This window comes from Xenopus laevis, chromosome 9_10S (genome assembly GCF_017654675.1).
Source record: "Xenopus laevis strain J_2021 chromosome 9_10S, Xenopus_laevis_v10.1, whole genome shotgun sequence".
NCBI lineage: Eukaryota > Metazoa > Chordata > Amphibia > Anura > Pipidae > Xenopus > Xenopus laevis.
The window spans coordinates 49,473,111-49,497,335 of NC_054388.1; the positions used below are offsets into that span (position 1 = coordinate 49,473,111).

Below are 24,225 nucleotides of genomic sequence, written 5' to 3' on the forward strand. Positions count from 1 at the left end.
TAATAGAAAACCAACAGACCCAACAGTCATGACATGCATGCTGCTGATTGTGTAATTGAATCATTAATTGAGGCTTGTTCCAATAGCAGTGTTCAAGTTAATAATAGCTTGTTCCATATAATAGCAGTGTGGATGGAGTTCAATTATTGAGATCATTCATTCTGTGAAAAAACAGGTTATGGCTGGTTATAGTGCATTTCTCTCTCTGTAAATTTGAGTAAAATTGGTCATTCCAGACATTGTTCAGAAGAACAGGGTATTTTGATTAAAAAGTTGATTGAAGAGAGGAAAACATTTATAGAAGTGCAGAAAATGATAGGCTGCTCAGCTAAAATGATCTCAAATGCTTTAAAATGGCAAACAAAACCTGAAAGACGTGGAAGAAAATGGAAAATGACCATTCCAATGGATAGAAGAATAGCCAAAATGGCAAAGACTCAGCTCCAGGACTTCGAAAATACAAAGCGATCCCATCGACGATTCGTATTTTAGCCGGCGGGAAGGCAGTACCGGGAGATTAGTCGCCCGCAGAAGAGCAGATTTGTCGCTGGGCGACTAATCTCCCCGTCTGCCGCCGCCCTATTTTTAAATTTAGGTTTAATTTTTAATTTAAAAAGGACTTTAATTATACAGATTTTATCCCTGGGTGACAGGTCCACTTTAATCTGCTCACTAGATGTATTGGACAGCAGTCACACACAATACAAGGGATACAACGTAACAGTGTACGACAATGGAATCCTATGATAAAGACCGTGGTTTTGCCTTTAGATATAGGAGGTTGAGGTGGGCTCTGTTGCTGACTGCTGTGCCCTGCACCTTCCCTGATAGAGTGTTCATTGTGGCTCAGTTTGTGTGTGATATTAGTAATCCAGCCCAGTTCCTCCCAGTCCCTTAACTCCTCCTGCTCTGCAAGGTAACCAGCCTCCCCAGTGCTCAGCCCAGTCAGTCTGTATTGTGCAGTCACTGGGATACAATACAATACATTGTGGGACTTTCCTGGTAGCACTGGCCATGAGAAGTGCTGGTGCAGAATGAAGAGTGGCACTGCCAAGTATCCCGCTGGCTCCTGCCTGGGGTGGCTCAGTACTCGGTGCTGCTGCTGTTTATTTGCAACAGGTGAGTTAGATCTGCCCTCGGTGAAATCCATTGGGGATTAACACTGACATGGTTTTATGCCCACAGGGTATTGACACTGAGCTTGTGTGTCTTTAGGTAAATGACACAATTAAGATTGTGTGCCCATAGTGAATTGACACTGGGTGTTGTGTGTCCATAGGGGACTGACACTAATAAAGTGTGTGTCACTGTGGTTATGCCTGCTTCTTTCCTTTGCTGGTGTGTGGCAGGGATAGACTGTTGTTTGCTCTCTCACATGGGTTATTCATTGCAAGAACTGATGAGGGTAGAAGCTTTTGCCATGTTGTGGCACATGCAGAGGCTGTTTAAAGGAGAGCTGGTTCTGTGTTAGGGCTCTGGTGCATTTTTTATGCCTTTAACACACATTTAAACGCAGGTTTGATCGCAAATTAGAAAAAATTATGCCTGGTTGTACTCGCAAGCTTCCGAGTTGCGTTATACCCCATTTGCGTTTCAGTTTGTTTGTTTAGATGCAGCATCTTGCATTTTCTTGTACTTGACACCTGTTCAGCTATCAATAGAACAGAGCGTTGTGTTGGGAACAGACTTCGTTGCGTCATAAAAACTGCATTTAGATGCAATATATGCTCAGTATGAGCAGAAAAAACACCCATGTGTAAGAGCCCTTACTGCCCAGTTTGACTTGTTGATATCCAGAATTAATGACATCAAGAGGGAGGCTTAATAATCTATTAATTGTCACTGAGCGGCAGTCCTTCTGCTGTACTTTGCCTTTAAAATAAACTCAATTGTCTTCTCTTTGAAACATAGTTTTTGAAATTGCGTTCACCCCCTCATGCCAGAGCTCCCAGTATTCATTCAACAGCTACTGAAGTTCAGTAAGGGGTATAATGGAGGTTGTGACCATACACATGCCAACCAAATACATTATGGTGCTGATTAGCTGGTGAGCCATATATTCACATGGTGCCGTTTGCTCAACCTGCTTATCCAATTCTGGATATGTAGTGACAGTTTAGTAATGGCACTAGAATGGTGCTGCCCATGTATGGGGCCAATATTACAACATACCACGTATTTTTGCATTATAAGAGGCTACCGAGCTGTTGAACAGCCAAGTTATGGTGCATAAAAATCCCAAAGAGAGCCACATTTGGAACCCACGACTTCCAGTTGGAGAGTTTCGCTCTAGAATTATCGGTATAATCCTGATTTCTGCACCCACTTTAGCTTCCATTGCCTGTAGTTATGTTATTAGTGCAGTGCCAACAGGAGGTGCCCCCTTCACATACCAATCCATATTATTAGAAGCCTTGGTGAGTTTTGTTTGAGTTTGGGATTACGGGGTTTGAAATAAACAGCTCTAAAGATATGTCCAGTTACTCACAAGCCCCTTGTGTGACTTTCCAACTCCAACTCCATTCCCCAGTGATTCTAGGAAATCCGTAGCAGACAGCAGGTTGCAATCTGTCCTAAGCAGCATAAACAAATCTCTGGCCAATGGCAGCTGATACCAGCAATGAGAGGGTGTCTGTCAGTATGTGGAGCAACAGAGGGGAAGCTCACCCTGGAACCTTGGTCCCTAGACATTGTTGGACTACAACTCCCAGAATTTAGCCCTTCACTGTATGATGAAGAATTCTGAGAGTGGAAATTCAGCAACCTCAACCAGGGAATCTGAAACTTTTATTTAAAAAAAAAAAAGTGCATTGTTGTAATATGAGATGGGTCTGGCTTACTGAGGATTCTTGGATTTGTAGCTCGCTATACCTAAAGAGCTATGCAGTTGATTTCTATAAGGGCAGTTTATTACAAATTTTGCTGTTACATTTGTAGCTGCTACAGATGTGTTACATTGTTTCCTATGGCTTGGGACACACTTGGGACACTCTGCCATGTGTTGACACAAAAATGTTCAATCTGCAGCCTTCTGACCAGCGATCAGTATGCATTGACATATTCCTCACTGGGAGATTAGTAGCTGCTGAATATATAGTAAGTACATCCCACCATGAGCTGAAGTCTGTTGGTAGAGGTTGGAGTTCACCATCATCTGGTTAGGGTTTAGTCTACCCATCCTTGCTGGGAGTGCATCTGCAACATATCAAAACCTCAGTTCAAGGTCAATGTCCCTTTTTAAAGTTTTTTTTATTTGAAACTTGTTCTTATGCACCCCCCTTTAAAGGAAGAAAGGGCACCTTTACTGGCAGCTGTTCACCTGCGGAGGCATCCAGCTGTGTGCACTAATGTGCATTAAGAAGCTGTATAGAGTGTGCATACACAGAATGCGGGGATTTAGACTGGGCATTTGCTCTCTGTGCGCTTTTATACACTTAGGGCTGGGGCACAGGAGGGCAAATGAGTGTATGAGGCTTGCCATTTGCCTTGTGATCTCACAGCTCGGGCCTAGGGGATCAGGTTAACAGATCAGGCCCAGCATTCTTCCCACTGTGTCCTGCTTTCATGTGCACTTCTCCCCGGTGGCTACTTTTCCTCATCACACAGGGGCTGCTTTCTATTAGCCAATGATTACTGTCAGCCCTCCAGCCTTTTATTGCACACAACTGCAAGCTCTAAAGTTCTTTACAGATTAAAGGGAAAACTAACCCTTCAATTTACTTTTAGTAAGTTGCAGCTGGTCTTTTTTTGTGTGTATGTATTTTTATCTAATTTCCCCAGAATCCTTCAGCTTCAGATGTCAGAGGGAGGGTTAGTCCAATACATGAATGTGCATGTGAATGTCATGGTGCAAGAACAAGCCACAGCTCACGACTAGACACACTCATTAGATGTGATGTGAAGCAATGAAGTGTTTAGTATGTAGCAGTGTGCTTTCCGTTTATAATAATAGATGTATTTGTATAGCACTGAACAACTCACAACAATAACACCAAAAAATGAAAGTGTTTTAAAGTAGGGATGCACCAAATCCAGGATTCAGTTCGGGATTTGGCCAGTATTCTGCCTTTTTCAGCAGGATTCGGGTTCGGCAGAGTCTTTGTGCCTGGTCAAACCGAATCCGAATCCTAATTTGCATATGTAAATTTGGGGCTTGTAGGGAAACCACGTGACTTTTGTCACAAAAGAATAATTTTTTCCACTTTTTCCTTTCCTGACCCTAATTAGGATTTGGATTCGGTATTCGGCTGAATCTTTCCCCAAGGATTCGGGGATTCGGCCAAATCCCTAATAGTGGATTCGGTGCATCCCTATTTTAAAGTAATGAAAATATCATGTCGTGTTGCCCTGCACTGGTAAAACTGATCTGGTTGCTTCAGAAACACTATTAGTTCATATAAACAAGCTGCTGTGTAGCAATGGTGGGAATTGAAAAAAGGCTATATGGCACAGGTTAAATTGTGGATAACAGATAACACCATTATGTTCTACAGAGCTTATCTGCTGTGTAACCTGAGCCTTTTCTCCTTTGAATGGCTGCCCCCATTGCTACACAGCAGCTTATTTATATAAACAATAGTAGTGTTTCTGAAGCAATCACATCAGTTTTACCAGTGCAGGACAACACTGCATTATATTTCTATTACTTTAAAACACTTTCATTTTTTGATGTTACTGTTCCTTTAACTGGCAGAAAAGAAGTGTCACCAGGCAGCAGGAATAGGTTCCCAGAGTGATGCATAGTGAAGAGATCAGTGATGTACGCTGGTGAAATAATGGATCAGAAACTAAGAGATAAGCTTTCTGTAGGGCCATGGGAGCCAGTTAGGGTTGCCACCTATCCGGTATTTTACTGGCCTGGCTGGTAAAAATGTTGCTTGATGTTAATGTTATTTATAGGGAAAAACCATGAAAATATAGGAAGGTCAGAAAAGATGGCAACCCTAGAGCCAGTAGGAATTCCATGCACAAACATGTTGTACATTGGAGCAACACTATGGGCTTGTGTGCCTGGGCCTCTCCTTATGTTACTGACTGGACCCATTGGCAGCCCTGAGTTACAGCTCTGCTGACTGGAGGTGACTGTGGTTGAGTTAGTGTCAGGCCTTTACCGTTTGCGCAAGTCCGTGCGTTCCAGCGTGCGTTCCAGCGTCGTCATGGAGGACGCGCGTCGACGCGGGTGCGCGTCCGTCGCGACGTAATGACGCCGACGCAAGCGCGCCAAACGTGCACAGCGTCTGACGCTGGCGCTGGTATTTCTTTCCACTTCGAATTCCTCTCAGTGCTCGGACATCGCTCTAAGCTGTTGTAAGAAGCCTTTGAATTATTCTATTTTGAAAATACTGGTTTTGACCCTGCTACTGCTTTCGACTCTTCTTCTGTGATAACCCTTGGAACTTCGCTGGATCTTCTGACTCTCTGTTGCCGACTTCTGCTTCTCGTTTGACTACGCCTTTGCTTGAACCCTGGTGCCTCGCTGAACTGATTCCTGTTGCCAAACCCTTGCCTGCCTCTGATTACGGTCTGTGGTTAACCCTTGATTGACTGTTGCTTTTGAACCTCTGCCTGCCTATAACTAAGTCGTGTTCTATCTGACCAAATCGAACCTGCTTACTCATTGGCAATCCTACTACTGTCTTCACTTCGCTAACTGGGAAATACCAACTCCTGTGGCATTAACACCCTAACCGCTGTGCCATTATCTACGTACTGTTGTATCCTGCATCTTCGCTCACAGTATATCCAGGCACAAGACTCTACACTTCACCAGCCACAGGCTCCCATACTACACCCCCATTGGTCTCCCTAGTCCCCAGCCAAGGGTGTATTAGTGGGGGAGCCGTAAGGGTTGCCTTCTTGCCACGCCAGTTTCCAGCTCCTCCTCATCCGTGGTTCCGCCTGGTTCGGTAAGTCTGACAGTATGTCCGAGCCCTATCAACATGAACCACTGGAGGAAGCTGGCATTCTAGAGACTCTGTCCCAGCAGATGTCGGTTTTGACCAGAGCTGTACAAGATTTGCAAGGTGGTTACCAGGACCTCCGTGCCCGCTTAACCGATCTTCCTGCTGATGAGGCTGGGGCATCCTCTCCCGGGCGTCTGGAGCCGAAGATTTGTTTACCAGAAAGATTTGGTGGGGATCGCAAGCAATTTCGGTCCATTCTAAATAGCTGCAAATTGTTGTTCGCTATGAAGCCTAGAACCTATCCCGATGAAAAAGTCAAGGTGGGAGCAGTCATTTCTTTCCTGCAAGGCGAACCCCAAACTTGGGCTCATCGCCTTCTGGAGTTGAATAGTCCCCTCCTGAAGGATGTAGAGACTTTCTTTGCCACAATGGCATCCTTATATGATGATCCGCAGCGTCCAGAGACCGCAGAAGCTGCCTTACATGCCCTTACACAGGGGAAACGTCCAGTGGAGGACTACGCGGCTGAATTCCGAAGATGGGCGGTCGACACGACTTGGAATGAGTCTGCCCTCAGACACCATTACCGAGTGGGGCTCTCAACTCAGTTAAAGGATGAGCTGGCTCGAGTAGGTGTTCCGGTGGCTTTAGATGAATTAATTCTACTCACCATTCAACTCGACAGACGCCTAAGAGAAAGAAGTGCCGAGAAGTCTCCTTCATCTGTATCTCCTGTATCCTGGATGGTCCCAAGGGCACCCCTTCTGGGTACCTCGGTTGCTCCTCCCTCTGTTTCAGCAGCCGAGCCAATGCAACTTGGTTTGACTCGTCCCAGCTTGACTCCTGAGGAAAGGTTAAAGAGAAGACGCCTGAATTTGTGTCTCTATTGTGGTGCTGCTGGACATTTGCTGCGGACTTGTCCCCTTCGTCCTGATGGTAACATTTTTTCTACAGACTGTGGTACTAAAGTTTCTGTTCAGTCTAAAGATACACACATTTCTCTTTTGCTCTCTCTGCAGTGGACAAGAAGACGAGTGCAAGTCTCGGCGATCATTGATTCCGGGGCTAGTGGTTGCTTTATCGATTCTACCTTTGCCCGCAAGCATGACATTCCTTTGCGCCCTAAATCCAGATTAGTGATGGTTCGGATGGCGGACGGCTCACCCCTCAGTTCTGGACCTGTTTCTCTAGAGACTGAACCTTTAAATGTGTCAATAAACGGGTCACATCATGAAATCCTTAGTTTTGACGTGGTTCCTTCGCCTCTGTTTCCAGTTATTATTGGGCTACCGTGGTTAAGGGTTCATAACCCATTTGTTGACTGGGGCTCTGGAAAGTTATCTTTGTCTTCTTCCTTTTGTGTTAAGAATTGTGTCCAAATGAAATCATCCTCTCCTCAGCAAGCCTTAGTTTGTGTGACCAAAGATAATCGAGACATATTAACTTTGATTCCAGCTGCGTATCATGAATTCTTAGACGTTTTTAATGAAGAACAAGCTGACATTCTTCCTCCTCACCGGCCTTACGATTGCCCTATTGACTTGCTACCTGGTTCACCCATTCCTTTTGGTCGCATTTTTCCCCTTTCTGAACCTGAGCTTAAGGTTTTACAAGAATACATTGATGCAAACCTCGAAAAAGGGTTTATCAGACCCTCTACTTCTCCAGCTGGGGCAGGAATTTTTTTCGTGGAGAAGAAAGACAAGTCGTTGCGCCCCTGCATTGATTATCGGGAACTGAATAAGGTCACCATCAAGAACAGGTACCCGCTTCCCCTTATTCATGAACTTTTTCAGAGATTACGTTCTGCAACTATTTTTTCGAAACTGGATTTGAAAGGGGCCTACAACTTGATTCGTGTAAGAGAAGGGGATGAATGGAAGACGGCTTTCCGAACTCGATATGGACACTACGAGTATCTGGTTATGCCGTTTGGGTTGTGTAACGCGCCCGCAACGTTCCAACACTTCATTAACGACATTTTTCGGGACATCTTGGACTCTTATGTTGTGGCATATTTAGATGACATTTTAATCTATTCTTCCTCTTTAGAAGAACACCGCAGACATATGCGGGAGGTTTTTCTTCGTCTTCGTGCACACTCTCTGGTGGTTAAAGCAGAAAAATGTGTGTTTGAGAAAGAACAAATTGAATTCCTGGGCTTTGTCATCTCTACTGGTGGTGTGGTCATGGATGCAAAGAAGGTTTCAGCTATCCTGGATTGGCCAATTCCAAAGGATCGCAAAGCAGTTCAGAGATTCATTGGGTTTTCCAACTTTTATCGTAAGTTTATACGAAATTTTTCCGGTATCATCAAACCTCTTACTGACCTTACCAAACAAAAGATTAAGTTTCAGTGGTCGGTGGCGGCACAATCAGCCTTTGATCGCCTGAAGGAAGCGTTCACCTCAGCTCCAATTCTCGTTCATCCGGAACCATCTCTTCCTTTCATTGTGGAAGTGGATGCGTCAGAAGTAGCAGTGGGAGCTGTCCTATCTCAACGATCTATTCCACAAGGGTCATTACATCCAGTAGCCTTCTTTTCAAGGAAATTGTCAGGGACGGAACAAAACTATGATGTGGCTGACAGAGAATTATTATCGATCAAGTGGGCCTTAGAAGAATGGAGGCATTTTCTGGAAGGTGCGGCGCATCCAGTTTTGGTTCTTACCGACCATAAGAATTTAGAGTACTTACGCTCCGCCAAAAGACTCAGACCTAGACAAGCTCGTTGGGCACTTTTCTTTTCACGTTTTCAGCTCCACATAACTTATCGTCCAGGATCAAAGAACATTAAAGCTGATGCACTGTCTCGGATGTTTTCGCAAGAGTCCTCCCAGTCTTTGGAAGCCGACCCGGTTCTTCAGCCAAAATTTTTTCTTTTACTGCAGAAGTCTTTTCTTCAAAGGGTGAGAGAATGTTGTACTCCAAATTCTATTCCCAGTAACCCGATATTAATAGCCCAAGATGGGTTGTTTTATTTCAAGAACAGACTTTTTGTGCCATCGACTCTCAGTGTAGAAGCTTTAAGTTTGGTTCATGATCTTCCACTTGCAGGACATTCTGGGTTTCGTAAAACTCTTGATTTGGCACGACGTCATTTCTGGTGGCCCACGTTGGGAAGCGATTGTGCAAGATTTGTACGCTCCTGTGAGATCTGTGCTAGATGCAAAGGAATCCCCTCCAAACCTTTAGGTCTCCTTCATCCTCTACCTGTGCCAGATCGTCCGTGGTGCTCAATTTCAATGGATTTTATCACAGATCTTCCACATTCTGAAGGTTGTTCTGTCATATTTGTAGTCGTTGATAGACTGTCCAAAATGGCTCATTTTGTTCCTCTCTCTAGCATTCCTTCAGCTTCTGCATTGGCCAAGACGTTTATTCGAGAGATCGTTCGCTTGCATGGAATTCCGAAGAACATCGTCTCAGATAGAGGGGTGCAGTTTACATCAAGATTTTGGCGAGCACTTTGTGAAGGTTTACGCATTGACCTGTCCTTTTCTTCTGGTTATCATCCCCAAACGAATGGACAGACAGAGAGGACGAATCAGACGCTGGAACAATACCTGCGATGTTTTTCGTCTTTTCTTCAGGATGATTGGTTCTCACTCCTTCCTCTAGCGGAATTTGCCTACAACAATTCCATACACTCCTCCACCAAACAGTCTCCTTTTTTTGCCAATTTTGGGTTTCACCCAACGATGATTCCCGGGATTTGTCAGACGGTTTCAGTTCCGGCGGCTCAAGAGAGACTTCAGTTTTTATCATCCAACATTGAGACCATTCGCCAAAATCTGCAAAAGGCTCAGTCAAACTATAAATTCTTCGCTGACAAGAAGAGAGCTCCAGATCCAGGATTTAAGGTGGGGGATAAGGTTTGGCTTTCAACTAATAACCTCAAGATTAGTTGTCCTTCTAGGAAACTGGCCCAACGTTTCATTGGTCCTTTTAAGATCATTCAGAAAATTAATGCTGTTGCTTTCAAACTTGCTCTTCCAGAATCCTTGAAGGTTCACCCTGTGTTTCATACAGCATTACTAAAACCTGTGGTTCCGAACCAGTTTGTGGGGAGAAGATCTTTTGCTCCTGATCCTGTTGTCATTTCAGATCACGAGGAATATGAAGTTGAATCCATTCTGGACTCCAGGGTTAGAGGCAAGAAGCTTCAATACCTAATTAAATGGAAAGGGTATGGGCTAGAAGAAAATTCGTGGGAACCCGCTTCACATCTTCATGCTGCTGACCTTGTAAAAGATTTCCATCGAAAATTTCCAGCCAAGCCCTCTCAAGTTCACGTCCAGAGGCCGCTCCTAAGGGGGGGGCAATGTCAGGCCTTTACCGTTTGCGCAAGTCCGTGCGTTCCAGCGTGCGTTCCAGCATCGTCATGGAGGACGCGCGTCGACGCGGGTGCGCGTCCGTCGCGACGTAATGACGCCGACGCAAGCGCGCCAAACGTGCACAGCGTCTGACGCTGGCGCTGGTATTTCTTTCCACTTCGAATTCCTCTCAGTGCTCGGACACCGCTCTAAGCTGTTGTAAGAAGCCTTTGAATTATTCTATTTTGAAAATACTGGTTTTGACCCTGCTACTGCTTTCGACTCTTCTTCTGTGATAACCCTTGGAACTTCGCTGGATCTTCTGACTCTCTGTTGCCGACTTCTGCTTCTCGTTTGACTACGCCTTTGCTTGAACCCTGGTGCCTCGCTGAACTGATTCCTGTTGCCAAACCCTTGCCTGCCTCTGATTACGGTCTGTGGTTAACCCTTGATTGACTGTTGCTTTTGAACCTCTGCCTGCCTATAACTAAGTCGTGTTCTATCTGACCAAATCGAACCTGCTTACTCATTGGCAATCCTACTACTGTCTTCACTTCGCTAACTGGGAAATACCAACTCCTGTGGCATTAACACCCTAACCGCTGTGCCATTATCTACGTACTGTTGTATCCTGCATCTTCGCTCACAGTATATCCAGGCACAAGACTCTACACTTCACCAGCCACAGGCTCCCATACTACACCCCCATTGGTCTCCCTAGTCCCCAGCCAAGGGTGTATTAGTGGGGGAGCCGTAAGGGTTGCCTTCTTGCCACGCCAGTTTCCAGCTCCTCCTCATCCGTGGTTCCGCCTGGTTCGGTAAGTCTGACAGTTAGGGAGGAGAGCGGGACAGACAAGAAGGCTTTGCTGGAGCAACACAAACAAAAGCACAATATAGAAATTGGAATTTATGGGGCAGAAGATAATTCTAAACATAATCAGCTGATGCTATGTGTGTGTCGCTGCCCTAGTAGTGCAGTATTTGAGGGTCTCTGAGAAGAATCCTGTGCCCCCCCCAACTCCTCCTGAGATGTTCTGCCCTGCCGTGAGTGCTTGTGTCCTTGTGATATTCATATTGTTGCCATCAGTGAGTGCAGCTGTTTCCTCCCCAGCTGGGATAAATTTACTCCTGGCTCAGTCACCCAGTCAGGTGTTCACTCCTGCTGAATCTGTAGCTGCCACCATACAGTTAAACCCAAAGTGCCCCCTCCCCCGATATCAGTTTCTTTCCCTGCTCACTGATTGCAAGCTCTTCAGAACAGAAACCTCATTCTGACTGTGTAGTGAACTCGCAGCACTTATACTTTGTGTCCTGTTCTTCTGTATTTATTAGGGTTGCCACCTTTTCTGGAAAAAAAAATACCTGCCTTCCTATATATTTATCTTTTTTCCCCCTATTAATAACATTGGGATCAACCATCATTTTTACCGGCCAGGTCTGTAAAATACCGGCCAGGTGGCAACCCTAGTATTTATTGAAGCCCTGTATGTTTATTATTACCCTACCTTGTTCTATAAGCACCGCTTAGCCCTGCCGGGCATTATAAATACATGCTGCCATAGTAACGAGACAGTTATAAGGGAATTGTAGGTCAAAAATAGGATTGTTGTCCAATGTATAATCATGATAAGCCGCATGTGAACAGAGAGTGCAGTTACAGCTCCTCTGCCTAAAATCATTCTGTTTTACAATATATAATCTCATATACAATTACAGCCCGATCCCCTGGCACCATCCTAACTTACTATACACAGTACACACCATTGTTCCATTACAGTCCTGCTTCTGCTGTGGGGCCTAGAAATATATCCCCAAAACACCTCTGGCTTAATCAATTTTGCAGTAAAACTACATACTTAGGTTTGGAGCCAGGGCTACATTATGACAGCAGTGCAGATTGCAGAGCAGCAGGTAGGACAGGCAGTTGGCATCTGTTTGGGCAATAGAAAATGACAGTTAGGTGGTCAGACCTGTTCCGTCACATTCCAGCTTCTCCCCATGACAAAGAAGAATGAGGAAACAGTAGTCCCAATGCCTGGGAATCAAAGTCATTCAGGGATTTTCTTACCAGGGAGTGAGCTCTGCCCAGGGAATGGGAGGAGAGAAACTCAATATTACTCACTATTATTCACTATTATTATGACAACCCCAAAAAGTGAAGGGGAAAGCCTTCACTCTGGGAGGGACATTTAACTTTTTATTGTAAAGGGCAGTAAAACAAAAAAGGGGTTAATGCTGAGAATAATACTAACCTGAAACATTGTATTCCCTGTATCTTTATGGTGGCTGCCATACTTCTGCTCAGAGGAGTGGGTTATGGGGAACAACTTGATTTTTTAATACACTGGGGCATGTTATGCACTGGTCTATGGATCATAGCAAATGGAAAAGCTGTAGAGCCCCTCTGCTCGTAGAAACAAGAAGGAAATGTTCTCTCCATTGTATTAAGGTAATATTTGGTTAATATCGCAGCCCTAATAATAAACTTGTATTTCTTGATAAACTCCTCTTGCCACATTGTTGTGGTTTTAATCCACATCTGCGACTGCTTATCCTCTGAGTAAATGAAAGAGGCTTAGCGCCAGATATGTGAAAAGGTGCCAGGGATAAGTATTAGGTGTCACGGAGCCTCGTTATTAAATTATTCCGTTTATTCCATTTAATGGAATTATTCTAATTTGAGAATTGTATTTTGAGATGGAATAAGATCTGATTTCCCCCAGTGATTTCAGTTAAAAATTCACGTTTAAAATAATTATATTTAATTTTTAAGCACCAATTGCTCAGTTACTCCTAAATGATGTCGTTACTAAATATATCCAGTTTCATGAAATTATATATTTTAAAACCACTATAGAATTGTTTGTTTTGCTTTGAGAACACTACAGCTCAGCCAAGTAATTCTATTAACAGCTCAAAATCCTGCACAATAGGTTTCAGATGTCTGCCCACTGTTACAGAATGCTCTGTTATACAGATAGCTTGAATCTCAAAGCAGGGCAGGACTGCTGCTTACAGTTTTTTTAATTCTAAATCCATTAAGAGCCTTAAAGGGATTCTGTCATGATTTTTATGATGTATTTTTTATTTCTAAATTACACTGTTTACACTGCAAATAATTCACTCTACAAAAATGAAATGTAATTCCTGAACCAGCAAGTGTATTTTTTTTCAAGTTGTGATATTGGTGTGTATTGTGTTGTGGAGCTGCTATCTCGTTACCTTCCCGTTGAACAGCACTCAATAGTAAAAACCCATGTCCCACTGAGACACATTCAGTTACATTGAGTAGGAAAAACAGCAGCCTGCCAGAAAGCATTTCTCTCCTAAAGTGCAGGCACAAGTCACATGATCAGGGGCAGCTGGGAAATTGACAAAATGTCTAGCCTAATGTCAGATTTTAAAATTGAATACAAAAAAATCTGTTTCCTATTTTGAGAAATGGATTTCAGTGCAGAATTCTTCTGGAGCAGCACTATTAAGTGATTCATTTTGGGGAAAAAATAGTATCCCTTTAAAATTCTGCAAATCTGGGGCCCTTGTGAACATGTGGATCTGCCCCCCCCCGTGTTCTCCTCCACCCTACTTGACTGTGTGCAAGGGAATATTTTTTTTCCCCAGGGCAGATGGGAGGGGGATCAGTAGGATTTCATTTGTTTATCATCAGCTCCCTGTAAAAACTACAAAGGAGTTAGGAGCCAGCAAAGCCTAATGAGGAGCAGACCTGGATCTGAAGCTGAGCCTTCCCTAACCAGTCACAAATGTTTCACCCCCCCCCCTCTTGGGGTCTTGCCATTCCTCCTGCACCTGTTTGATCTGATTATTGGCTATTTAGAGATAACAAAATACTGAAATATAATGAAAAATGGAAAAGAGAGGAGGCTACTGTCCACGATATGGCTGAAATCAGCTAGCAGATTTTATCCGCTGTGTGGCCCTAGCATAAGTAGCACTGCAGATTCTGAAAGGACACTCTACGTGTGCCCAGGACTGTTGTTTGGCACTGCAAACAACAGTGAAACAGTGAGTGTGAAAATGATTTACAGCCAAACTTGTGCACATGCAGATCTGTCTCTTCTGAGCAGGAGCATCAGAGTTTAATTGATTGTAAAATAGTTTACTGTCTCACAATCACCTTGGGTTCAGTTTCACCAGGCTGTGCCTTCAAAGAAGCATTGACCCAACTTTTTTATTGTAAGACCAAGGGTGCGTGCACCATGTCACCCGGTGCAAAATAAAAGTACAAAAAAACAACACACAAAAGTGCACATGGGAGAAGAGTCTTCCTCTTAAAAAGAAAGGCCCCAAACCATGGTAGAAATAGAAGGCTCTGCATGGGTGAGGGTCTTTAGACTATTTTTCACTGCAAGACTGGGGAGGGTCCCTTTCCCTTATCATTCACTGAAGCTTCTCCCATTGGAATCAGCGTCCCCCCCCCCAAAGAAGAGCTGCAACAAGAACATAGAGAAGTAGCCAGAAGGCCACACACCCTACCCCAAATCATCTACAGCAGCCTGTAACTAAAACTAAAAGGCCTACAAGAAAGCATTTGTGCAAAGGTTCCCCTATATATAGCTTGTTATTTTGCTTATATGTCCTTAGTGTGTTTAATGTGCTCTGCATTAATTCTCCTGGCTATATAGCTGCCGGGAGCAATAGAAGTTCTGTGGATTTTATAATAAGATGTTTAGTAAATGTTTGTTGTTCTGCAATGGGGCAGATGAAAGCCAGAGTCTGTTTATGACAACAATCCAAAGGGTACTACCACAGAAAAGTTTGGTTACGCTACTCATTCAGCTAGGGTTGACACCTTTTCTGGAAAGAAATACCGGCCTTCCTATATATTTATCTTTTTTCCCTATTAATAACATTGGGATCAACCATAATTTTTACCGGCCAGGCCTGTAAAATACCGGCCAGGTGGCAACCCTACCTCCAGCTGATCAGAGCATGCTTGTGCTCCTGGGTACGAGCGTGAGGGTGGTATCAAACCTAATACCTAAATGCAAATGTGATATAAGGTGCAGGGCATTCAAATTTGTAAGCAACAGGGGTTAACTTTCTCCTGAAATCATGTGTAGTATAGTGCAGAGAATGGGTTTGGGGAGAATTAACTCGAGTAGTTGTATTGGTACTCGTGGGACTGGTTACAACACAACAGCCCTGTCTGGCTTTATAGGAGGGTTTCTAGATAAACACTGAACACCAGTTACTTACTCTACAACGCTGTATCACTTACTAAACTGGGGATGCCTGTGAGTGATTTAATCAGGGGAGTTAGACTGATAAGGATAAGCAAACAAAACCACTGAAATCTTACCCAAAGATTAACCTCTACGTTGTTCTTTGCAGATGCCTGTGAGGGAAATATTTAGAAATGAAGCTTAGCTGAAGCATAACAATGAAAACCACTACAAAATCTTCACATTCGTATATAAAACCTGTGATGTGACAGATAATTGAGCAGACTCATCACTGAGTGCCCCAAGTATGACCCTCTACAGGTTGTCTACATAAATATGCAAATTGTAGCTTGGGAGTCAGACCTGGGGCTTGTATGTACAATGAGCTGGAAACAACAATAACAACTGTTTCAGTGTAAATAGTCTATGAAAAGGGTCACTGGGTGCCATGTCCTGGTGATTCTCTGCCCCACTGGATGAGAGGCAGTGGGGCTGTCCCTTTGCTTATATTTATATTTGCTATATTTGTTGCTCTTGCTAATACAATGGCAAGTACACACTGCTGGGAAATGCAACTGCTTGTTGCCATGCTATTTGCAGGGTTTAGAGAATTGCCCTTTAAATCCCAACAGTGATAGGGCATTGTTTGAATTCATGAAACTCTTAGAAGGGACAATTCTTTCTTTCTCTTGTATCTGCCTTCCAGTTGGAGGGTTCCAGCTCTGCCTATGCCTAGCCAATTTATAACATGCCTAGCCAATCAGGAACCTCTCTAGCCAGGCTGACAATATAACTGCCCCATTCATTACTCCTCCCTATGGGTCACACTACACAATTCCCCCAAATAAAAAGTGGCAGACATGACACAGGGATGAAACGTTCTTCTGTCCTGTTCATGAGCTTTAGGAACATTCAGTATAGATGTGAGAGGGAAGCCTGTCTGTCAATACCCTCATGATCATTCCCTATATCAGTGATCCCCAACCAGTGGCGCGCAAGTAACATGTTGCTCACTGACCCCATGGATGTTGCTCCCAGTGGCCTAAAAGCCGGAGCTTAGGCTTGGAGGCAAACCTTTAGTTGCATACAGTTGCATACCTCCTGTATATTGGCAGTAGTGATGGGCAAAATTTGTGAAATGTCTGGTGGTTTAAATGGGAATTGGCTATTCAGGAACTAAAGGAATCCGCATTTCCTGGACTGTTTGAGGGAATATCATGTGAATCTGGGTGGGTTTTGGCTCTATATTACTGGGAGCCAGGATTTATCCTTCAGTAAATCCCAAAGATTCAGCTCAGCCCATCGTTGTTAAAATTGCCAAACCCTTAATAATGATATCTGTATTGTCTGAGGGTTAGTGGCCTTGAAAAGGAGGGTGATTTGTTATGAAAATAATTATGAATGCTTTAGAGTGAGATGTCACAATGTCTGTCACTGAACTTTGAAATCATAGGGTTATTTGCTGAGCCCTAAAATTCTCTTCTGTTTATTTGTGTAGTATATTTGTCATACAATTTTAAGTACTGTTACTTTAAAAGTGAGTCATGGGCAGGATAGACCATGGGTTTCATCCACAAACTTTACCCTCCTCGTCCACCTCTGGCAGCCTGTCCACTCATCTATTACTGTGCCCGGGTTATCAGTAGAACTGAGATATCAGTCATGGTGTTTACTGGGAAAGCAGAGCAGAAAGTGACTTCAATAGAAGGAGGGCAGCCAGAGAGATGCAAGTGGGCCTTGTTTCCCCCATTCATTAACCATTATAACCCTTACTCCCTTAACCACCGCAATGAGTTACAGGTTTAGGTGGGTTCTGTTACCACTATAGTATAAAAGTTAATTCTTCAATTCCAGAGTAATGAGCTACAGGCACAGATAGGAGAGAGAGTCAAGGACACAATTTCCCATGAGCAGCAGGAGGGGCAAGAGCACAAATTCTGTAATTATTATATATACGTATATATCTGACTGAGCGTTTCTCTGTGATCTTGTGTTCTGACCCACTCTGTTCTCTTTTCCTTTAGATTCATATTCCACTTCGGAAAATGGAGCGAAATCAGAGTCCGTGGCAAATCTGCAGCCCCAGGCGTCCTTGAATTCCATCCATAGTTCCCCTGGTCCCAAACGTTCCACCAACACCCTTAAAAAGTGGCTGACGAGTCCTGTGAGGCGGCTGAACAGTGGGAAGGCAGACAGCAACATCAAGAAGCAAAAGAAAAGAGAGGGACGGAACCTTGGTTCCCCCAGGGCTGGTGATGAGACCACTCCACAGGGTGACAGCGCAGATGAGGTAGGCATGAGGAGCAAGTGGGAGGCAGTTTCTCCATAAAACATAAGGCCCCTTAATACTGCAATCATAAATCTCCCCCTATAAGTAAACTCTTGGGGGCACCATTAAACTAGGTAACATTGAATATAGTAGTTACATTTGGCAATCAATGAGTTGTTCATGGGGAAGTATATTTCCTCTACTTGCTTTCTGGCAAATGCACAGCAGTCCCATCTTGCTTTATGGCAGGGAGTCTACATATCCACTAGGATCAAAGCAATAGCCACGTAGCACAAGTGGTCTAAAAGGCTTATTTTAATTGAAAGCACTGCTGTCTAATGATGATTATGATTGCTTGGCTAGGAGAAGCAGGGCTAATAAAACCACAGAATCTTTAAAATGCTTATATTTCCAAATAACAGGAAGTGACCCTTTAGTATAACAATGGGAGTATAAAATAATGTGACTTTATTAGGGATGGATAATTATATTGTGATCATATCTAATATATGCATTTGGCAGACGTCCCCTCCTAGTTGTACCATATAGAAAAGCCACCCTGTTGTTCCACGACTAGTGACCATGTCTGTGTCAGTTCAGAGGGAGAGTGGGAGTTGAAGTTTGGGGGTGGGGCAGAGGGAGAATATTCCCTACAGAACAAAGAGGGTTATTCATATCTCAGTGCTAGGGTGGTCAGGAGGTTATCACACAGAAACTACGGCTGAATTCATGTGAAAAATGTTAATGACTTGGTCCAATAAGAGGACGGAAGTTCCTCTCCTTATTATATGCCTTCAGGTACAGGGGAGATTGGGTTTACTTCCTTCCTCTGAGTCAATGTATCTTATGCACTTGTGTTTGTATTCTTTCTTGCTACATTGTAACAAATGCCACTGATTTCACTGGAAGCTACTGGGTATCACTGCAAAACATAACCCCCCCCCCCAAAGTTCCCAAACTAAGTGTTTCCTTTGATGTTTCAGAAAGGGAAGAAGGGATGGGACGAAGAGGCTGATGATGAATCCCACACTCCGCTCCCTCCACCAATGAAGATCTTTGATAATGACCCCACTCCAGATGACAAGGTATGAAGGCCACTTTATAAATCTAGTAATCAATCAATCAATCAATCAATCAAACAAGCAGAGGGTGCTGTGTATAGCCGTTGCTACATTCAATAGGCCAGCTCTTGGTAAAGGAAAGCACAGTGTTTGTGGAAGGATATGCTGAGACTAGTAGTTCATCAACAATTATTTGGTTTATATTTGTGTCCATATATTACAAAGTCAGGTGCCTTAACTGTATAACTGTTTCTATATAGTATCATAGCAGCTTAGGTTGAAAAAAAGACACAAATTCAGCCTCACTAGGACCTTATTTAAAGTGATTTAGAGAATTCAATTCAGTGACCCATGATTCACCACCTGGATTATGGTTTTGTATTTAGCTATAGTGCCTGACCCTTGAATCAGCAAGTAATGGAAGCAGTATTGAGCTGTGTATAATGACCCCCCTTATTACTAGCTGTGCCTTATAGATAAGGAGAGTTCATTACATAACATTTATCTAAGAGGGAGAAACTGATTTAATTCCTTTCTATTTTTTTTTTTTTTTTTTTATAAAAAGCATATACATAGTTTTTGCATCCTTAGTATCTTACTAACCAAACCTGTAGGTTTAAAGCTCATACATTAAGCAGAACTCAGTTTGCACACAAATCATATTTATAGGGCACAGGTGTCTATTGCCCTTTTATAAAGAGAAATTATTACCGAATGACTTTATAAAGTGTTAATAATGCGCCCCTGCCCTGAGGAGTTTGACAGATCCAGTGCAGCTTAAATGCAGTGCAGGGGCAGTGCCAGTGATGTCTAGTCGTTCCATAAATAATATAAATGTGTTGCAGTACAGTGTGCACTGAGCCATAATCTACACCAGGTTTATGGAATCTGTTGCCCGAGGCTTTCTGCCATTGACTAATATGGCTGCTGGGAGTTTGGATGACTTTTGAGCACAATGGGATAACTCCTCTGCAAGCTCAATGAGAGCAATCTGTGTAATACCCCTAGTATTGGTGGTACAGCCTCAGCCTTCACCTTGGGCTGGACAGTGCTATCAGACACAATGAGCCAGTACTTCTGTCGATTGCACATAGTTCTTCCTTTTGTGTAAGACAAGCAAGCTATTGTGGATTCCAGCTAATGGCCACATTCTGCCCATCTACACATCTCCTGGATGTTTTGCTTCCTAGCATAGGTACTGATGGATTCAGATTGTGGTGCAACTCTTTGCACTCCATTGTAACACCTCATGATGCATGAAGTGGGACAAAGTGCAAATAACAGAATGCATTGCACCACTTTCTGCTTGCCCCATCTTAGATAAATGAGGCCTATTGTGTATAATATGGGAGCTCTTTGGCTTTCCATTCACTGATCACAGAACTACAATTCTGGGGCAGCAGGGCAGGAAGTCCACTCAGAAGGAATGTGAGTAATGCTCCCTTGCTCTGTATAAAGACTTTTATCCAACTACCTTATCTGTATGTGCTTATGATAGCAACAGTCTCTTGAGTCATATCCCTGCTCAGAAAGTACAGAAACGGCCTCCTTATGTCATACTGCAGAACCTACTGCTAATCTACCTTAAATTTTTTCTACTAAATTGATTAGTCCTTCCCTTTATAGACAGGCCTAGATTTGTGGAAAGGCCACCATGGCCAGAGCCTAGGGCGGCAGGATTTTAGGGGGCGGCATGCTACTCAACCACACCCAGAAACACTGGGGATGCCTAGGAGATAAAATAGTTTTTTACATCTCCTGTGCGCCAATCCCCATTGCTCTGGTCCCAATGATGAAGATTTAAGCAAATAAAAGGGAAACGTGGGAGAACGAACGACAGTGGCACTAGGGGGCCCTGTTTATAGAATAATTTCCCATACAATAAAATTGGAACAAGTTACGAAGCAATACCCTCTGCCTACCTACACAACTGACTATGTACCATTGGCCCAAGGGGGAACAGTTTAAGTATGGGGCTATTCTGATTTGTCAAGATTTTGCCTCTGCCATACGGCAGTTGGTGTTTAATCCTCTGCAAAATATTATATTTAATCTTTAACCAATGCGAATCCTTTATGGGCTGCATCGGACCACTGGGACCCATTCTCTTCAGATTTTTACATTTCTTCCCCAAAAGCTTTTCTCAGCTATCTAAAAAAATCTGTTAAATGGATTTGCTTGGGTTATAGGGACAGTACTTTTCTGGCTGTACTGTCGAACAGAACACTACAGATTATGCAGATGACCTACACGGATCAGTTAGAACAAGTTAGGATACCAGTATCTCTTTGGCATGGGGTTCCATGCTGGGTTATCTCCAGTCTGAGTTCAATAATCCCTATGGTCTTTCTATTAAACAGAACTAAGCATTATACTCTCTAATAGGGTTGTCTCTGACTCAGTAAAAATTGACTTTTGGTGGCCCTTCAGTTACACAGTAGAAGAGAAATGGAATAGTGTCTTTAGATGACAAGCCTGGGCAGAAAGCAAAAAAATTGGAGTGCCCACTCCACATGACTTTACCCTCAGTTCTCTTATACATTGGGCAACACAACCAGTTAGGGTGCCGGTGCCAGTTTTTTTATTATTAACTGACAAGGTTATATAGACATATAATTATAACTTTGGAGCTGCTGATTAAATGGGTTATTTCTGGGCTATTTTTGCCCTTCATAAAAATGAACCTGGCAAATGTTTTTCTGAGTCTTTTGGGACTTTCCCTGGCAGTTGCCAAGTGCATAAGATCCGAGAAACCTTAAGGTTATTTAACTAACAAGGGTCAAAGAGCAATATCTTTATTCCACCAATCTCACCTGAGTGCAGGTAATGTAGTGTCTTGTGCACTGGATAAAATATTCTGCCCACATCTCCTTGTGTGTGATTCAACCTCCCTAAAGGGATGCTAAACCCTATAATATAAAATATTCTATAATCATATCCACCCCACCTAGTCATTTTACTTTTATTCTCACTCCAGTTTTGCCAGAGGGTCACCGGATACAGTTGGGTTTCATTAAGTCTAAATTATAGTTGTCCCCCCTACACAGCACAGGAGCATCACTCTAGACTGGAATTCCCCTCCATTGTTTGTGAGCAAACTGGAAAGGAATGTGGGAATGATATCCCCTGGGTCATACTGATACCAGCTCCTTCCCTCCCACAGGTCATCCAATACACGGGGCCACAGCTAATGGGGACAATCACATTAAATCTGGATGTAGCCCAGGCCTAACCTGAGGTTACCAACCTAAGAGGAAACTGCTGGGTCATCCAGCAATTAGATTTTGTAATGGTAGCCCTAGGAATACTCTTTCTGATTGACTGCTTTGGTGGAACCTGTTTCATAGAAATGGTTAAATGCAAGATTCTCAGGATGCACTGTTGCACGCACCTTGCTTCTTTCCAAATCTGTGCCCATCAATAACCCTGCTGACAGTTTGTTCCTTGCCTGTAGGTGAATGTTTTCTCCCCACTAATTGTTTTTCCTCATTTATTTTCCTCTAATCCCCCATCTTCACCACTGAATCCTCCTGTCTCTTGTCCTTTCTCTGCTGTGCCTCCTGCTCTCCTGCTTTCCCTTTATGTGCCCTGCGCTACCAGTCTTCCTTGCTTGTGGTCCGGCAGAGCTCAGCGGAGGTGCCTAGTGCAGCTGAACTGGTCACTGCCATAGAGAATCTGGTCAGGAACAAGATGGTAAGTGCTCTGGGAACTGCACAGAATTAACGCTTTCAGCACCAGACAGGACCAGTCTCCTTGCCATTCTGTGCCTTCCTGTGTCTTGTCTCTGTGCTGTTAAATGACCGATGTATCACTGCACATAAACCAGTAATATATAGAAAATCTTATTTCTTCTTTTGACATATTTAGATTTCTGTTAATTATCTTTAAAAGTAAATTCAGTACTCCCTGTACTAAGCATGATTCAACAGTAACTTAAGTAAGTTTGTTTGTAACCTTTACAGAGAGATACCATAAAACTATACCAGCATAAGTATTTTCTTGTACTAAGCACAATTCAGCAGGAACAGCCACCTAGGTTTCTCATAGACTGTACAGAGAGGTACTATAAAACTATGCTATAGTAGGTATTACCCTGTACTATGCACAATTCAGTAGGAACAACCCGCTAAGTTTGCTCATAGTCTGTACATAGATATACCATAAACAATGGCAGGATAGGTAATAGACTGCTCTCGGCACAATTCAGTAGGACCAACCCCCTAAATTAGCTCATATCCTGAACAGAGAGTAGTGGTGTAACAAGAGTGCTCCTAACCTAAAAAATCTTCAGAGGGACCCGGCCCCACATAGCTGCCCCTGCCCACAGCCACAGGGATTTTAAGAGAGAAACCATAAAACTATGGCAGCATAGGTAGTCCGCTGTGCTAAGCACAATTCAGCAGGAACAGCTAAGTTTGCATATTACCAATACATCAGCTGCATGCATCTAACACAAAGCCAACATTGTTTTTACTTTTGCAGACCATTGATGGAGGTTCTTACCGTGGCCCACAGAATATAAATGAAGGCTATGTGAATGAGGGATTGGCCCCCTCGCCAGCTCCCAGGAACCATGAAGAGGAGCAAAAAGCCAAAGCACTCAGGGGCAGGATGTAAGTATTCCCAACAGACCAATGACATTACCACAGAAGCCCCACATGTTTGGACATAGGTTCAAGTGTTCCAACCATGGTATGATGAATTCCTTATGGACCCCATGTACTGGGCAACTGTTGCATTTAAATTGCATTTTATGTTACATATGAAGATAAGGCATCACCTGGAGTATGCAGTGCAGTAGGATATAAAGGAGCTGGAGAGAGTGCAGACAGGCAACTAAATTGGGAAAAGGGATGGAGGATTTAAATTATGAGGGTAGACTGTCAAGGTTGGGGTTGTTTTTCTGAAAAAAAGATGCTTGCAAGGGATATGGTTACTCTTACATTAGAAAGCATTATAGACAGATACAGAAGGGATCTCACCACAAATGGCCCATTCCAGGTTAACTGCTGTTACAGGTGCATTTCAAGCCCCTACGCCACCCTGAGACGGCCAAGTCAATGTCGCTGCCCCCCCGGTCTTAATATTTTCGCTTTGGAGCGGGGGCTGCATTGCTAGTGCAGAGGGTACAATTGAGCTCTCTGCATTAGAAGAGCCAAATTTAAAAAGCTCTTTCAGCTCTTTTTTATTTTGCCACCCCTGCTAAGTTGCAGGCTACTGCCGCCTGAGTTAGCTTTCTCAACTCTCCTCATTGGTGCAGCACCCCTGTGCTTTTAGCAGACTCCCCATTATTAACCCTTATGTCTCCTTACCATAAATTAGAAACTGCTGAGGCTGTACGGTACCTCCATTCCCTTGAGTTCCCCGCCTCTTTGAGTGGCCCCTGCCAGCAGCACCCTGTGAGAACAATGAGACTTCTCTTCTAGAGGATAAATAATAACGCTTTTCTGTTATCACTGGGGTAAAACACTGGCAGCATTGTGAGCTGTGCGG

The 24,225-nt window shown here is 43.5% G+C and overlaps 1 protein-coding gene across 9 annotated transcripts in view; it reads left to right on the forward strand.

The window, feature by feature from the left end:
* kalrn.S (kalirin RhoGEF kinase S homeolog) overlaps nt 1–24,225 on the forward strand; it is a 191,975-nt gene that overhangs the window by 134,554 nt on the left and 33,196 nt on the right. For 6 of the 9 annotated variants that reach the window (XM_041578184.1, XM_041578185.1, XM_041578186.1 and 3 more), the window contains 4 exons: nt 17,427–17,692; nt 18,655–18,756; nt 22,333–22,425; nt 23,215–23,345. In XM_041578184.1, coding sequence (XP_041434118.1) covers nt 17,427–17,692; nt 18,655–18,756; nt 22,333–22,425; nt 23,215–23,345 — 592 coding nt within the window. Of the gene's footprint in view, nt 1–674; nt 1,120–17,426; nt 17,693–18,654; nt 18,757–22,332; nt 22,426–23,214; nt 23,346–24,225 lie in introns of those variants that run through there. The other 3 variants (XM_041578191.1, XM_041578192.1, XM_041578187.1) reach the window with 3 other exon arrangements.